The following is a 17,975-nucleotide window of genomic DNA, read 5'->3' on the forward strand; positions in this document are numbered from 1 at the left end:
AATATTCAATAAATTTAAAAATCCTTCTAGGATGGGACTCTGGGTCATTTCCTGGACATGTATTTAGGCAAAACTTGTTGCCCTACATTCCTGGAACATAAAAATACAACTTGGCATGAGGCCATGTGGAGGAAAAAAAATTCCAGAAATATTTGAACTTCAAATATTTTAATTCAAATATTCAATAAATTTAAAAATTCTTCTAGGATGGAACTCTGGGTTATTTCCTGGACATGTATTTAGGCAAAACTTGTTGCCCTACATTCCTGGAACATAAAAATACAACTTGGCATGAGGCCATGTGGAGGAAAAAAATTGCAGAAATATTTGAACTTCAAATATTTTAATTCAAATATTCAATAAATTTAAAAATCCTTCTAGGATGGGACTCTGGGTCATTTCCTGGACATGTATTTAGGCAAAACTTGTTGCCCTACATTCCTGGAACATAAAAATACAACTTGGCATGAGGCCATGTGGAGGAAAAAAAATTGCAGAAATATTTGAACTTCAAATATTTTAATTCAAATATTCAATAAATTTAAAAATCCTTCTAGGATGGGACTCTGGGTCATTTCCTGGACATGTATTTAGGCAAAACTTGTTGCCCTACATTCCTGGAACATAAAAATACAACTTGGCATGAGGCCATGTGGAGGAAAAAAAATTCCAGAAATATTTGAACTTCAAATATTTTAATTCAAATATTCAATAAATTTGAAAATCCTTCTAGGATGGGACTCTGGGTCATTTCCTGGACGTGTTTTTTTAGTAAAACTTGTTGCCCTACATTCCTTGAGCATAAAAATACAACTTGGCATGAGGCCATGTGGAGGAAAAAAAATTCCAGAAATATTTGAACTTCAAATATTTTAATTCAAATATTCAATAAATTTAAAAATCCTTCTAGGATGGGACTCTGGGTCATTTCCTGGACATGTATTTAGGCAAAACTTGTTGCCCTACATTCCTGGAACATAAAAATACAACTTGGCATGAGGCCATGTGGAAAAAAATTCCAGAAATATTTGAACTTCAAATATTTTAATTCAAATATTCAATAAATTTAAAAATCCTTCTAGGATGGGACTCTGGGTTATTTCCTGGACGTGTTTTTTTAGTAAAACTTGTTGCCCTACATTCCTTGAGCATAAAAATACAACTTGGCATGAGGCCATGTGGAGGAAAAAAATTCCAGAAATATTTGAACTTCAAATATTTTAATTCAAATATTCAATAAATTTAAAAATCCTTCTAGGATGGGACTCTGGGTCATTTCCTGGACATGTATTTAGGCAAAACTTGTTGCCCTACATTCCTGGAACATAAAAATACAACTTGGCATGAGGCCATGTGGAGGAAAAAAAATTCCAGAAATATTTGAACTTCAAATATTTTAATTCAAATATTCAATAAATTTAAAAATTCTTCTAGGATGGAACTCTGGGTTATTTCCTGGACATGTATTTAGGCAAAACTTGTTGCCCTACATTCCTGGAACATAAAAATACAACTTGGCATGAGGCCATGTGGAGGAAAAAAAATTGCAGAAATATTTGAACTTCAAATATTTTAATTCAAATATTCAAAAAATTTGAAAATCCTTCTAGGATGGGACTCTGGGTCATTTCCTGGACGTGTTTTTTTAGTAAAACTTGTTGCCCTACATTCCTTGAGCATAAAAATACAACTTGGCATGAGGCCATGTGGAGGAAAAAAATTCCAGAAATATTTGAACTTCAAATATTTTAATTCAAATATTCAATAAATTTAAAAATTCTTCTAGGATGGAACTCTGGGTTATTTCCTGGACATGTATTTAGGCAAAACTTGTTGCCCTACATTCCTTGAGCATAAAAATACAACTTGGCATGAGGCCATGTGGAGGAAAAAAATTCCAGAAATATTTGAACTTCAAATATTTTAATTCAAATATTCAATAAATTTAAAAATCCTTCTAGGATGGGACTCTGGGTCATTTCCTGGACATGTATTTAGGCAAAACTTGTTGCCCTACATTCCTGGAACATAAAAATACAACTTGGCATGAGGCCATGTGGAGGAAAAAAAATTCCAGAAATATTTGAACTTCAAATATTTTAATTCAAATATTCAAAAAATTTGAAAATCCTTCTAGGATGGGACTCTGGGTCATTTCCTGGACGTGTTTTTTTAGTAAAACTTGTTGCCCTACATTCCTTGAGCATAAAAATACAACTTGGCATGAGGCCATGTGGAGGAAAAAAATTCCAGAAATATTTGAACTTCAAATATTTTAATTCAAATATTCAATAAATTTAAAAATCCTTCTAGGATGGGACTCTGGGTCATTTCCTGGACATGTATTTTGGCAAAACTTGTTGCCCTACATTCCTGGAACATAAAAATACAACTTGGCATGAGGCCATGTGGAGGAAAAAAAATTCCAGAAATATTTGAACTTCAAATATTTTAATTCAAATATTCAATAAATTTAAAAATTCTTCTAGGATGGAACTCTGGGTTATTTCCTGGACATGTATTTTGGTAAAACTTGTTGCCCAACATTTCTTGAGCATAAAAATACAACTTGGCATGAGGCCATAAGGTGGAAAAAAATTTCAGGAATATTTGAACTTCAAATATTTTAATTCAACAATTCAATTAATTTGAAAATACTTCTCTTCCCATCCCAGAAGGATTTTTAAATTTATTGAATATTTGAATTAAAATATTTGAAGTTCAAATATTTCTGGAATTTTTTTCCTCCACATGGCCTCATGCCAAGTTGTATTTTTATGCTCAAGGAATGTAGGGCAACAAGTTTTACCAAAATACATGTCCAGGAAATGATTTAGAGTCCCATCCTAGAAGGATTTTCAAATTTATTGAATATTTGAATTAAAATATTTGAAGTTCAAATATTTCTGGAATTTTTTTCCTCCACATGGCCTCATGCCAAGTTGTATTTTTATGTTCCAGGAATGTAGGGTAACAAGTTTTGCCTAAATACATGTCCAGGAAATGACCCAGAGTCCCATCCTAAAAGGATTTTCAAATTTATTGAATATTTGAATTAAAATATTTGAAGTTCAAATATTTCTGGTATTTTTTTCCTCCACATGGCCTCATGCCAAGTTGTATTTTTATGTTCCAGGAATGTAGGGTAACAAGTTTTGCCTAAATACATGTCCAGGAAATGACCCAGAGTCCCATCCTAGAAGGATTTTCAAATTTATTGAATATTTGAATTAAAATATTTGAAGTTCAAATATTTCTGCAATTTTTTTCCTCCACATGGCCTCATGCCAAGTTGTATTTTTATGTTCCAGGAATGTAGGGTAACAAGTTTTGCCTAAATACATGTCCAGGAAATGACCCAGAGTCCCATCCTAGAAGGATTTTCAAATTTATTGAATATTTGAATTAAAATATTTGAAGTTCAAATATTTCTGGAATTTTCTCCACATGGCCTCATGCCAAGTTGTATTTTTATGCTCAAGGAATGTAGGGCAACAAGTTTTACCAAAATACATGTCCAGGAAATGATTTAGAGTCCCATCCTAGAAGGATTTTCAAATTTATTGAATATTTGAATTAAAATATTTGAAGTTCAAATATTTCTGGAATTTTTTTCACTGGCCTCATGCCAAGTTGTATTTTTATGTTCCAGGAATGTAGGGTAACAAGTTTTGCCTAAATACATGTCCAGGAAATGACCCAGAGTCCCATCCTAAAAGGATTTTCAAATTTATTGAATATTTGAATTAAAATATTTGAAGTTCAAATATTTCTGGTATTTTTTTCCTCCACATGGCCTCATGCCAAGTTGTATTTTTATGTTCCAGGAATGTAGGGTAACAAGTTTTGCCTAAATACATGTCCAGGAAATGACCCAGAGTCCCATCCTAGAAGGATTTTTAAATTTATTGAATATTTGAATTAAAATATTTGAAGTTCAAATATTTCTGGAATTTTTTTCCTCCACATGGCCTCATGCCAAGTTATATTTTTATGCTCAAAGAATGTAGGGTAACAAGTTTTACCAAAATACATGTCCAGGAAATGACCCAGAGTCCCATCCTAGAAGGATTTTTAAATTTATTGAATATTTGAATTAAAATATTTGAAGTTCAAATATTTCTGGATTTTTTTTTCCTCCACATGGCCTCATGCCAAGTTGTATTTTTATGTTCCAGGAATGTAGGGTAACAAGTTTTGCCTAAATACATGTCCAGGAAATGACCCAGAGTCCCATCCTAGAAGGATTTTCAAATTTATTGAATATTTGAATTAAAATATTTGAAGTTCAAATATTTTTGGAATTTTTTTCCTCCACATGGCCTCATGCCAAGATGTATTTTTATGTTCCAGGAATGTAGGGTAACAAGTTTTGCCTAAATACATGTCCAGGAAATGACCCAGAGTCCCATCCTAGAAGGATTTTCAAATTTATTGAATATTTGAATTAAAATATTTGAAGTTCAAATATTTCTGGAATTTTTTTCCTCCACATGGCCTCATGCCAAGTTGTATTTTTATGTTCCAGGAATGTAGGGTAACAAGTTTTGCCTAAATACATGTCCAGGAAATGACCCAGAGTCCCATCCAAGAAGGATTTTTAAATTTATTGAATATTTGAATTAAAATATTTGAAGTTCAAATATTTCTGGATTATTTTTCCTCCACATGGCCTCATGCCAAGTTGTATTTTTATGTTCCAGGAATGTAGGGTAACAAGTTTTGCCTAAATACATGTCCAGGAAATGACCCAGAGTCCCATCCTAGAAGGATTTTTAAATTTATTGAATATTTGAATTAAAATATTTGAAGTTCAAATATTTCTGGAATTTTTTTCCTCCACATGGCCTCATGCCAAGTTGTATTTTTATGCTCAAGGAATGTAGGGCAACAAGTTTTACCAAAATACATGTCCAGGAAATGACCCAGAGTCCCATCCTAGAAGGATTTTCAAATTTATTGAATATTTGAATTAAAATATTTGAAGTTCAAATATTTCTGGATTATTTTTCCTCCACATGGCCTCATGCCAAGTTATATTTTTATGCTCAAAGAATGTAGGGCAACAAGTTTTGCCTAAATACATGTCCAGGAAATGACCCAGAGTCCCATCCTAGAAGGATTTTCAAATTTATTGAATATTTGAATTAAAATATTTGAAGTTCAAATATTTCTGGAATTTTTTTCCTCCACATGGCCTCATGCCAAGTTGTATTTTTATGTTCCAGGAATGTAGGGTAACAAGTTTTGCCTAAATACATGTCCAGGAAATGACCCAGAGTCCCATCCTAGAAGGATTTTTAAATTTATTGAATATTTGAATTAAAATATTTGAAGTTCAAATATTTCTGGAATTTTTTTCCTCCACATGGCCTCATGCCAAGTTGTATTTTTATGCTCAAGGAATGTAGGGCAACAAGTTTTACCAAAATACATGTCCAGGAAATGACCCAGAGTCCCATCCTAGAAGGATTTTCAAATTTATTGAATATTTGAATTAAAATATTTGAAGTTCAAATATTTCTGGAATTTTTTTCCTCCACATGGCCTCATGCCAAGTTGTATTTTAATGTTCCAGGAATGTAGGGTAACAAGTTTTGCCTAAATACATGTCCAGGAAATGACCCAGAGTCCCATCCTAGAAGAATTTTTAAATTTATTGAATATTTGAATTAAAATATTTGAAGTTCAAATATTTCTGGAATTTTTTTCCTCCACATGGCCTCATGCCAAGTTGTATTTTTATGCTCAAGGAATGTAGGGCAACAAGTTTTACCAAAATACATGTCCAGGAAATGACCCAGAGTCCCATCCTAGAAGGATTTTCAAATTTATTGAATATTTGAATTAAAATATTTGAAGTTCAAATATTTCTGGATTATTTTTCCTCCACATGGCCTCATGCCAAGTTGTATTTGCATGCTCAAGAAATGCAGGGCAACAAGTTTTACCAAAATACATGTCCAGGAAATGACCCAGAGTCCCATCCTAGAAGGATTTTTAAATTTATTGAATATTTGAATTGAAATATTTGAAGTTCAAATATTTCTGGAATTTTTTTCCTCCACATGGCCTCATGCCAAGTTGTATTTTTATGCTCAAGGAATGTAGGGCAACAAGTTTTACCAAAATACATGTCCAGGAAATGACCCAGAGTCCCATCCTAGAAGGATTTTCAAATTTATTGAATATTTGAATTAAAATATTTGAAGTTCAAATATTTCTGGTTTATTTTTCCTCCACATGGCCTCATGCCAAGTTATATTTTTATGCTCAAAGAATGTAGGGCAACAAGTTTTGCCTAAATACATGTCCAGGAAATGACCCAGAGTCCCATCCTAGAAGGATTTTCAAATTTATTGAATATTTGAATTAAAATATTTGAAGTTCAAATATTTCTGGAATTTTTTTCATTTACATACAAATTTTCATGCTCCAGGAATGTAGGGCAGTAAGTTTTGCCAAGAAACATGTCCAGGTAATGTTAATTGTTCGTTTTTTTTAAATTTTTGGAATCTCTCTTAAAAATTGTTCCTGGGATAACCATGACAAGTTATCCCGCATGCCATAAAGATGGCCGCCATAGCGCTATAAATTATTCCTAGGATAACCATCTGTAGGATAACTTTTCCCACCTAAGTTTTCCCCGTGAAACCCCGTTGGTTTCTGCCCTGACCTTGCCATATCCGGCCCGGCAGACCAACCCAGAAACCACCAACCGTCAACCCGTTGGTCAGTGCGTCGTCAAGCCGCCACGTAACCTCCGTGTCCCAAACCCGGACATTACCGACGGAGGCACTGCCTCGTCGAAGCCTGCAGCACCGTTACACGCGCAGGAAGGACACGGATGGCTGGCGATAGGTCCGGAAGCAGCAGCAGAAGTCGGAGGGTCCATCCGACGACCGAGAAGCCACCCCCGTTGGCGTACTGCAGGAGGAGCTCAACGGTCATCCGGACAGAACAACGACGACCGCAGTGCAGATCGAGGCCCCGCAGCAGATCATCGGTGCACAAGGAAGTAGGAAGAAGGATCGTGTGAGGTAGGATCTAGGAAGTAAGGAAGTGGGAAGGGAGACGTGCTAGCGAGGAGTTAGGAAGTGTGCCCAATAAACCGTCGACGGAACCCCGAGAAATAAACGTAGTTCCCTTAGACGACTGCGGGTGTTTTCTTGGCCTAGCTTAACTTCGAGCGTCATGCCGATCCTGGGTTTTAAGGAGAGTCCCATCGGTATCTGGCTCTACCCATACGGGAAGCACAGCTCAGCAACGCAAGTTGTTATATATTATATTTTAAATGTGCAATAACACGCTAATAAGAGGAAATGTTATACATTTCTAAAACTCTCTTAATAACAAGATTAGTTATTCGTTTAATATTCTGATTTAGAAATAAAATTACCATAAACCGCACAAATGGAAAAATTTCTAAGTGTCTATAACACAATCTGTTATTATTTTTTTTTCTTTTGTAAAATATGTTTAGATCTTGGGATAATTTTGTACAAGCTAAAATTATTTTTAAAAAGTTGAAATTTTGAAAGTTGATTTTTTAAATTATTTGATATACCCCCTAAGGGACTTTGTATAAAATGGCTAGAACTAAGGGATAATTTTGACCAATTTCGTCAGGGACATTAATTTGACCATGAAATGGGGTCCTTAAGCTAAAATTATTCTTAGAAGTTGAAATTTTGAAAGTTGATTTTTTTATTATTTGATATATTCCCTAAGGGACTTCACTAAAATTGGCTAGAACTATAGAATAATTTTGAACAATTTCATCAAGCTCATTCAAGCTAAAATTAATGCGATAAAATTAACGCAGTGAAAAAGCTATTTCAATGCAAATATTTACCAACAGCATAGATGCTCATCAGCTGCCTCGCCTGTTTCGCCAAGTTTATCTTCAATTAAAAGACGCGTAAAAAAGAATGAAATAAAAACTTGAGCAACGTATCTAATTAGAGTTTCACTTCGAGACACTCATCTTCATTCACGTTCGTTAACTAATTGCCGCAATTGCTAACGATCAAGCTCATCAGTGACACCGTATGCTGCAATTAGGAAGCATCACATAATGAATAAAGTTTTCTATACTGCGATCGTTCCGTGTGGGCGAGTGGATTGGGAGGAGGAGGCGTTAAACCGTGATGCAAAAGTTGCAACTTAATGCTCTCAAACTGGGTGAGTTTCATTCTCGTGTCTGCAGATTTGTGAGGAAGAAGAAAACGAAACAGGATAACGACACCATTAACAGAACGTTGAAGTACTCAAGGCTCTAAAGTAGCGGATGTAAAAGATATAACAAAATGTACATGTTTTCGTGTACATTGTCATAAAACGCAGCTTAAAATTGAACTTTCAATGTTAATGCTGTGAACTTTGAAACGGCACTAACAACATCGAAAGGAAGAACCGAAGAAAAAAAAAACACTTCAGAAAGGTTCCTAAGTGGACATTTACTTTTCGATTCCTTCATCATCACACTCCCAATCAGGCCACAAAAATGTTCGCGACGAAAGGAACGAAGATTGATTTCCTTGAAAATTCGTTCCCAGCTTTCAACACGGCATTGAACGAGATTTTGACAAGGGTGCCATCAAGAATTCTCTGACGCGGAAAGAATTCATCTATGCTTCGGTAGGCAGGATTGAAAACATACAGCCTTTTAAAATGGCATTCGAAAGGAAAATCGACCGAATCAAGGAATTGATGTAAGATTTTCTTTATTTCAATTCAACGCCTTTTCCGAACCAACATGACGTCTTTGGCGGCGGCGTTTTCACTCTTCCGTTTCCGCCGCGTTCGCACTGATTGTGCTCCGATAAAACTTTTATCTTCTACTTAACTTCCATTTCCGCCGATACTTTTCTGGTTCGATGTCGGGAGTATCCTTTTCATCTTTCCCTTCAGCAAACCTAAGAAGCTGCAAAAAAAACATAGATGAAAGGCCGCCTTCGGTATCGTTGCGAGATGTTTTCTTGTAATTTTGATCCTACCGAAGCCGAAACGTACAGTTTTCCCTTCACAAACACGAACACGAATTGTTGTTGAATAACAATAATTGTTTTTGATTAGGAATGCAACAAATGTTCGGATGGGTTTTGAAGAGATGTAGTCCTGTGTGCGGTCGAATTCCAAGTGATTTTATTTTTGTACTTATTCCCCGATCATACCTATCGTAATTGTCCTAACCTACGGCGGAAACACCTAAACGCAGCCCACCGCTACCAAATTCATTGTGGTAGGGCTGCGCCGAGATGATTTGCATTCCTAATCAAAAACAATTATTGTTATTCAACAACAATTCGTGTTACTACAAACATCCTGCCCCTAGTTGACTGGGTCAACTCCTTTACTCACTTTCTGCTTCATCAGTCTCCTTGAACCGAGCTTCTGACAATTTTACAGTTCGGGCTGGTTTGTCGGGAGCTGCATCTGGTGCTGGGCTGGGTTTTCTAATTTGCTGCTCTCGGTTTCGATTGGCAGCCGGCATACTTCTGCTGCGGCACGCCGGTAAGTTCCCCTTGTGGTGCGGACGTCGACCACCCTGCACCTGCCGTCTCTGCCCGGATGTGTGGCGGTTATTCGTCCGATGTTCCATTGCAACGGCGGAAGGTTCTCTTGTTTCAACAAAACTAACTCGCCGACCTGAGGGTTTCGAGTGCCTTGGTGCCATTTTGGACGTTGATGCAAATGATGAACGTAATCCCGAGTCCATCGTTTCCAAAAATCTTGGACGGTACGCCGCATTTCCTGGAATCGATTCAATCGGTTAATACTCAACTCTGACACGTTTGGTTCTGGGAGGGAGAATAGCGGTTCTCCAATAATCAGGTGTCCAGGAGTCAATGCGCTTAAATCATCAGCATCATTTGTAAGCGGCGTTAACGGCCGAGAATTTAAAATACCCTCTATTTGAGTCACACATGTGGCAACTTCGTCGAGGCGCAACGACTTATTTCCTAAAATTCGCTTAAAATGGTGCTTAAAGGATTTTACACCAGCCTCCCATAATCCTCCAAAATGAGGAGAGCGTGGAGGAATGTGATGGAATGTAATTCCTTGAGCCAAACAGAAATTGTTCCACATCTCAGTTTGAAACTGAGCAATATATTGATTTCGAAGTTCTTTAAGTTCACGATCTGCTCCTTTAAATGTGGTTGCATTATCACAGTGCAGTGTGAGCAAACGTCCTCTGCGCGCAATCAATCTCTTGATTGCATTTATGCAGGCCTGTGATGATAAATCTGGTACCAACTCCAAATGAATCGCCTTTGATACCATGCAAATGAAACATGCAACATACATTTTTAATGCAGCGCCTCTTCCGATCAAGGGCCGAACTAAAAAGGGACCGCAATAATCTAATCCACAGTTCGCGAAGACGCGAGCTGGTGTAATTCTTACTGTAGGTAATGGGGCCATAATTTGCACCCTTTTTCTAGGGTTACATCGAAAACATTGCACACATTGGTACGCAATATTTCGCACCAGCTTTCTTCCGTGTAAAGGCCAAAATCTCTGGCGCAAAGTAGCTAGCATTAAAGTTGGCCCACCATGCAAGGTTTGGAGATGAATAGAGCGAGCGATTAATTTAGTCAAGGGGTGATCATCATGCAACAAAATCGGACACCGTGTGTCAAATGGAGCAGACAGTTTTTCTAATCTACCCTTAATTCTAATTAATCCAAATTCATCTAGGAATAGATCCAAACCCTTTATTAGCGATTTAAAGTTGAGTTCGGTTTGCGTACAGTCTTCTGCCTTACATTTTTCCAGCAGCTTCAATTCGTGTGGAAAAGAATAAGATTGCGCTAAGCGAATTAAAGTCTTGAGAGCGTTATCAATTTCTCTCGGTTGTATTTTTCCCAGACTTTGTCCCTTAGACCGTTCTCGAAGAATGGTGCAAAATCTTAAACAGTAAACTGTCACTTTTAATAGTTTTGCCAATTCAGAGAATTTTGTAAAGATTTCTTCGGGCTCGCTTTGAACTAGCGCCGTAAAAAGAGCAACTATTGGTCTGCGTTCCGATTCGACAACGCTCAATACTGATTTGTCAAACTTGGTTGCGGGCCAGGATTCGATTGATTCACAAATAAAATCCGGTCCGTGTACGTGTAATTTGTCGTTTAATATTTCGATTGGAAGAATTCCCCTTGACAGTCTATCAGCAGGATTTAGATGTGTTGGGACGTGTCGTAAAGTGTGTCCTTTCATGAGTCTTTGTATTTCCGCAATCCTATTTGACACAAATACCTTCCAGATTGCTGGTGGTGTTTGTATCCATTGTAATACCACCGACGAATCGGTCCAGAACACAACTGGAGCTACAAACTCTGTGGTGGTTAATATCGTATCTATTAACTGGCAACCTAACAAAAACGCACACAGCTCAAGGCGGGTAATGTCGTGTTCTCGTAATGGTGCGACTCGAGACTTCGTGCTGAGTAAATTGCTACACGACTTATGTTGGTCCTTTGACACCACATAGACAGAGCATCCGTAGCCTCTTTCGGAAGCATCGCAAAAACAATGCAACATAAACTTTCTCGATACCACCACTCTCCGTGGTACTCGGAATTCAAAGATATGGCAACTGATCTCTGAATGTGTGCCAAGATTTGGCAAGCCCTTCGGGAAGTTCCTGATCCCATGCGAACTTTTCATACCACAACCCTTGAACAAACATTTTTGCCCACACGACTACTGACCCAATTAGACCGCAAGGGTCAAATAGCTGGGCCATCTCTGAGGCAACGATGCGTTTGGTGATTTTGTCCAACGCAGACAACTTGGGAATTTTAAATCCGAAGCTATCTTCGTGTGGATTCCAAAACAATCCAAGCGTTTTAATTGTATTGGAGCGATCGATTTCGATCTCGTGGGGCATCTCCACCAGGTCTGTTGGTATTTGTTGCAGAACTCGGCGATCGTTTGAACACCATTTTCTCAAATTAAATCCGCCAGACTGTAACAGTTGCCGAAGTTGCACAGTTGCTTCGATTGCTTCATTCAGACTGTCTCTTCCTGCTAGAGTGTCGTCCACGTATGTGTGATTTTTCAAAATATGAGCTCCTAAGGGATAGCGATGCCCTTCATCATCAGCTAACTTATTTAGAACTCTAGCAGCCTGGAAAGGAGCGCAGGCAGTTCCATACGTGACCGTTTTTAACTGATAAGTTTCCAAAGGTGATTGCGTATTTGTACGCCAAACAATTTTTAGCAATTTTCGATCTTCTGGATGAATCCAAATTTGCCTGAACATTTTTTCAATGTCGGCAATAAAAACATATTTTGGCAATCTAAAATTAAAAACAGTCGACAATAGTGTAGGCTGAACTGTCGGGCCCGAGTGCAGTATTTCATTCAATGATAGTTGATTGCAACCTTTAACGGATGCATCAAAAACGACGCGAGTTTTAGTAGTTGTACTATCCGGTCGCCGAATGGCGTGATGAGGCAAATAAAATTCTTCTTTACCTGTGCGTAAGCCCGGTTCCAAGTGTCCGAGTTCAGCATATTCGTCCATAAATCGCAGGTAGTCGTCGCGAAGCTGCTGGTCGTATCCAAATCTGCGCTCGTTAGCCAGGAACCGACGCTGGGCTAGATTATGCGAGTCACCGAGAAAAGGTCTTCGATCTTCGCGAATTGGCAACCGTACCACGTAACGCCCGTCATCCCGACGCGAAACCGTGCGATTAAAGTGATCCTCACACCACCTATCGTCTAGCGACAGCGCTCGACCGCGGTCAAAGTCGTCCACTTGCCAGAATCGCTCTAGGATGGCATCCAGCCCGCTGGCACTGCTGATTATGCACAGCGATGGGTTTGCTCCACGCCCCGCGTACATCCCTGACACGATATGTCCAAACACAGTTTCCTGTAAGAGTGGATATCCAACATTTATTTTACATTGCTGGCTAAGCAATAACGAGAAGAAGAGTTCGGCCCCGAGTAAAATGTCCACACCCGCACTAATGTTAAATTTCGGATCAGCCAATTTTACGTCACGCGGAACCTGCCAGTCGCGAATATCGATATTCTGGCTCGGTAAAATTGCCGGAATTTTGGCAATAATGAGGCAAACGACCGACGTTTCGAAAGCGCGAGTCCGCGAGCGAAGCTTCACAGTGACCGATTCCGTAACACGCACTTTACCCGGACCGATTCCCGCGACTTCCGTATTTGTCTTGGTCCGCCGTAATCGTAACTTGGTGGCGACCGCTTCCGATATAAAATTGCACTGAGAACAACTATCTAACACCACGCGCGCGAAGTGATTCGTCCCGTCACGATCTTCTACCCGCACGATTGCGGTTGCGAGGAAAACCTCTGTCTTTGCCCGCGACGTGTCCAGAACTCCCGATGAGTCTTCTGCTGCACGGTTAGCTGATCTAATCTTGTGCTGTTCGTTGTAGTGGTTCTGTGCAGGTTTCCTTCGCTGAGAATTGCCGAATAAGCCGAGTAGTTTGTGTGGCTTGGGGTTTGGTTGGACTGAGCTACATGTGCAAAAGGGGTTTCTATTGTCCCAGGGACAAAAGAATCAATAGTATTGGGGTGTCGAGCCCCCGACACTCCCCCCATCAAATGAGGAGGACAATACATTTGTGTTTGTACTTGTGGATTTTCTACCTGTTGCCCAAACGCTGTAAATGTAGTTCGCTGATTGCTGTTGTAACTATTACCATCGACAGCTGGCGGTAGATGCAATAGGGTGTGGTGCCTTTGTCCACAAGATTTGCAGTTAGAGGAGTTGCAGTTCTTGGCGAGGTGATGTCCACGTAAACAGTTGATACACAGTTTGTACTTTTTGGCGATATTAAAGCAATGTCTTGGTGAAAGTTTGTTAAACTGATCGCACTCATACAAATAATGAGCTGCTTTGCACATCGGACATTTGTGCGCTGCCTCAGCGATCATAAAGTTGTTTGTGGACCTTGATTTTACTACGATCTTGGTCTCTTGTGTAGCTGTCGGTGTGTGAGACATTTTTACTGACTGTAACGTACGCGCTTGTTTGCGAATAAATGTGACTAAAGCGTCGAAATCAGGACGTTCGCCTTCTTTGCAATCTTTTTCCCACTCCTTCAATGTAGTAGTATCTAAACGTCTGCTCAAAGCTTCAACTAGTACAGAATTCCAATGTTCTTCTGTTTTTTCTAGCTTATTAAGTATGCTGACGTGACGATCGAATTGATCAGCGAGGTCCATCAACAGAGCAGAAGACTCTTTTTTAATTGGTGCTATCGCAAATAAAGCAGAAATGTGTCTTTTGATCAAAAAGTTAGTATCGTTGTGTCGCTTTTCAACTAATTTCCACCCGATATTATAACCTTCCGTCGACATCTCAAGATTGGCTACGGACGAATGAGCCTCACCAATTAGTGCATCTTTTAAATAGTGCAACTTTTGGATAGCTGTTAGATTTGGGTTTGCATGAATGAGTGATTTAAATGTGTCACGAAATTCGATCCACAATTCCGGATTCCCGTCGAACTTGGGAATTTGGATCTCGGGCAGACGTACCGATTGCGACACGATGCTCGCCGAATTTGAAGCCACGCGAGTGGGCTCCGTATTTACCGATAGATTCGGTAACTTACTAACAAGTAGTGCTTTTAATTCAACGTATTTGTTTTGAAATACTAATCGTTCTTCAGAAATTTCTTCACCCGAAAGGTCCTCTAGAAGCTCTATTTCTTCTTGTACCTCCGAGTACTGCTTCCAAAGCTCATCAAGCATTTCGATTCTAATTGCTAGTTGATTTGCTTGGTCGGCCGTGTAATTGGCCTCGAATACTTTGATTTGTTCCGCTGAACCTAGTATCGTGGCCATCCGCCTCTTCAATTCTTTTAACTTGACGGAATTGCTCCGCACATATCTCTTCTTTGGAGTCATCTTCACTTCACTCACTTAACTAATATACTTAACTTATAAGCGGCTTCGTGCTGGCGATGACTCGACGACGTTGGAGATTTATCCGGCGACAGCGATTATCCCGGGTTTCGGCACCAAATGTTCGGATGGGTTTTGAAGAGATGTAGTCCTGTGTGCGGTCGAATTCCAAGTGATTTTATTTTTGTACTTATTCCCCGATCATACCTATCGTAATTGTCCTAACCTACGGCGGAAACACCTAAACGCAGCCCACCGCTACCAAATTCATTGTGGTAGGGCTGCGCCGAGATGATTTGCATTCCTAATCAAAAACAATTATTGTTATTCAACAACAATTCGTGTTACTACAAACAGTATCGAATTAACAAATCAGCAACACACTGCGAAATTTCAACGAATCAAGCAGGGTCTCATTCCATGCTAGCCACAGCCAGAAAGCTTCATGAGCGACGCTTTTAAATCGTGTCTGTAGCATGGCATCAGTGGCAAACGAACTGGGTAAAATAATAGGATTACAAATGTCAGTGTTCTTTTGCTACAAACCACACCAATTTTATCGAGCGGATTAACTCGTTGAGTACGAGAATCACGTTGTATGTATTATTTAAATTTATGCCTGCCAAAAGAAAAAAAGTTTTTTCCTGCTGCAAATACAGTTATTTTCAAAAAAAAATATCTTTCTAAATTATACAAACCCATAATCTTGATGGTATGCATAGCTGAAATCTCTTGGCTTGGTTTTCAGACGGTATTGTTTTGATTCGCAGTATTTTGAGTTAACTGCTGTGGATGTACCTGAAACATCGCACAACGGGGTTTCGCTTCTCTTCTTTTTCAGGTACTACCTATCTCCTATTTTTATTTTGCTCTACTGATTGTCACTTCTTCACTGATTCTTCTATAAATATACTTTTCCTAAATGTACTACTAATATCAAGTCTATTTATCATTTGCCTAATCTTTTTGAATTTTGTTGCGAATCTTTGTATTAGAATAATTCTTTATCTGTCCTATAAATAATCATTACTATAATCTAAGCTTGGTTTTTATCTCTATTTATTAACTATTGTCTAATTTTACATCTACTACATCCAGCTTCTCATTTTTATTCTTTAACATACAATCATCATTCTCTTACCATTGATTCTTGATTTTTTGTTTTATAAAATATATTCTCTTTTACTGTCTATTGTTTTCAATCTTCACCCTTTTCTTCTAACAAGTGAGTTTTAAGCCCTTACTCAGTTTAGCACAAATATTACTATTGTACTTTTGGTAAACTTTTATAACATGCTTAGGACCAAAAATTGTAACAAAACACCGCGACAAAAGAAATAGTAACAGATAAACACGACTCAACACTAGGAAAGTTTTCAGGAGAAAACAATACACAGTAAAATAACAATTAATTTTTGAATTCAAACTAAAAATAGAACCGTTTTTGCTTTAATGAAAGTTGATAGGCACACTTTAAATGGTTAGGCGCTTATACTTACATCAAACCCTACGTAATGTACCACCCCCGGCCGAGTTAAAATGCGTAACCGGAAAAGAAGGTGTGCATGCCTGGCACGAACACTCAAAGCGTGTTCTAGCGTGTTGCTCGTACTGACTCAGAGCAATGGTGAGATGTAGGTCTAAGGGCAGAGATTGTTTGTCGGGAACCTAGTGCATAAGATCGGTCAAGGCCCGGTCTTACACTGAAAATTGCGAAATTACGAATAAATCACGAATCCGAGGTCAGTATTCTTAATTTTACTATGGAGGGGCGGTTCGACTCGATTATTTTGAACTTAAAATTGTTATAAAACAGTCATTTTGTATACTAGTATAAAAGAAATTTGAAAGCTATCTAAAATTAAAAAAAAAAACATTTTGTTAAACCTCCGCCATTTTTCGTTGCGTTGCTGACGATTTTGATAAAATTTGTCGAAATGGTAAATTTGAAAAAAAAAAATGTTCGAGCCTTAAACAAAGTTTCTTAGATTGGCATGCTCGACATTCTAGAAGAAAAAAAATGCCAAAAATATTCCTGAAAAACTAGACCCACCGTAAATTTAAACCATTTCAAAAGTTGCCACTCTGTTTTGCACCATCTCTTTCAGATACATCAAAACTCCAAAACTGTATAATATTGTGGAAAATCTTAATGTTATGATTGGAACACTGTACATTTAGGTACCTTGAAAATGTAAACCTGTGTCATTTTGATTTATTGAAATGCCTGGTCGACATTGAATAATTGAATCCACCCCAGTTTATCAATACCATTGAGCAACACGAATTTGCACTTTGAGAGAAGTCATGTGGGAGCAAAATTCATGCTTCCACATGACTCGTCTTGAAGTGCAATTTCGTCCCATTTTATTGCAAGTTTTAGTCTTTAGCACACAAGCAATCGAAACAACGTGCAGGATCCAAAAATACGATTTCTTTAAAGTTGACTTTTGCTCTCATATTTAAAGAATCTAAAAAATCTAAAGAATCTAAAAAATCTAAAGGTTGTTGCTACAACTGCCCACGGATCATACACTGTATGTAGCAAAGTATCACCCAGTTAATCACTCGCAATCAATCAACTCAAAATTCTAGCACACAGGTGATATAAATCTTAAATTCGTTCAACACCTGCCCATCAAAAGGGCAATGAAGCGTGGTTTATCGCAGCGGAACTTATCGGCAAGTTGCTCAATAATCACTCGACAAATCAACGCAAATTACACGGTACCAGCTGCCGCTAACAAGTGTGAGCAACGTCACATGACGGTGCCGGCAGTACCATCCACGTTTATCATGGTCCAGCTCAAATTTTCCAGACCATGTGGAAATGTAGGGAACAGATGGCTACGGTGTCGGATAACAATTTAACTAATTTTGTTAAATGTATATGAACAGGGCAGTTTAAATTTTCCACATATTTTGCTAAAGTTTGTATCGATAACTGTTATAAATTTGTAGCCCATGCTCCCCTACTGCACAACTAAATCACAACCGCTGCGCGATTCAATCAAGCACCTCTCAACGAATGGAAATATTTTCGATGCCAGCCCAGAATCGGCAACCTGATCCGGGGC

General features: G+C 38.3%; 1 protein-coding gene across 1 annotated transcript; it reads right to left on the reverse strand.

The window, feature by feature from the left end:
• Window positions 1–9,355: 9,355 nt before the first annotated feature.
• LOC119769014 lies at window positions 9,356–14,901 on the reverse strand. The gene is made up of 4 exons (XM_038260889.1): window positions 14,713–14,901; window positions 13,010–13,444; window positions 12,484–12,883; window positions 9,356–9,756 (listed from the first exon to the last, which is right to left on the reverse strand). The coding sequence occupies exons 1-4, from the start codon at window positions 14,899–14,901 to the stop codon at window positions 9,356–9,358; spliced, it is 1,425 nt and encodes a 474-aa protein (XP_038116817.1).
• Between the last annotated feature and the right edge of the window lie 3,074 nt (window positions 14,902–17,975).

The sequence above is a fragment of the Culex quinquefasciatus genome, chromosome 3, assembly GCF_015732765.1.
Source record: "Culex quinquefasciatus strain JHB chromosome 3, VPISU_Cqui_1.0_pri_paternal, whole genome shotgun sequence".
NCBI classification, from domain to species: Eukaryota; Metazoa; Arthropoda; class Insecta; order Diptera; family Culicidae; genus Culex; species Culex quinquefasciatus.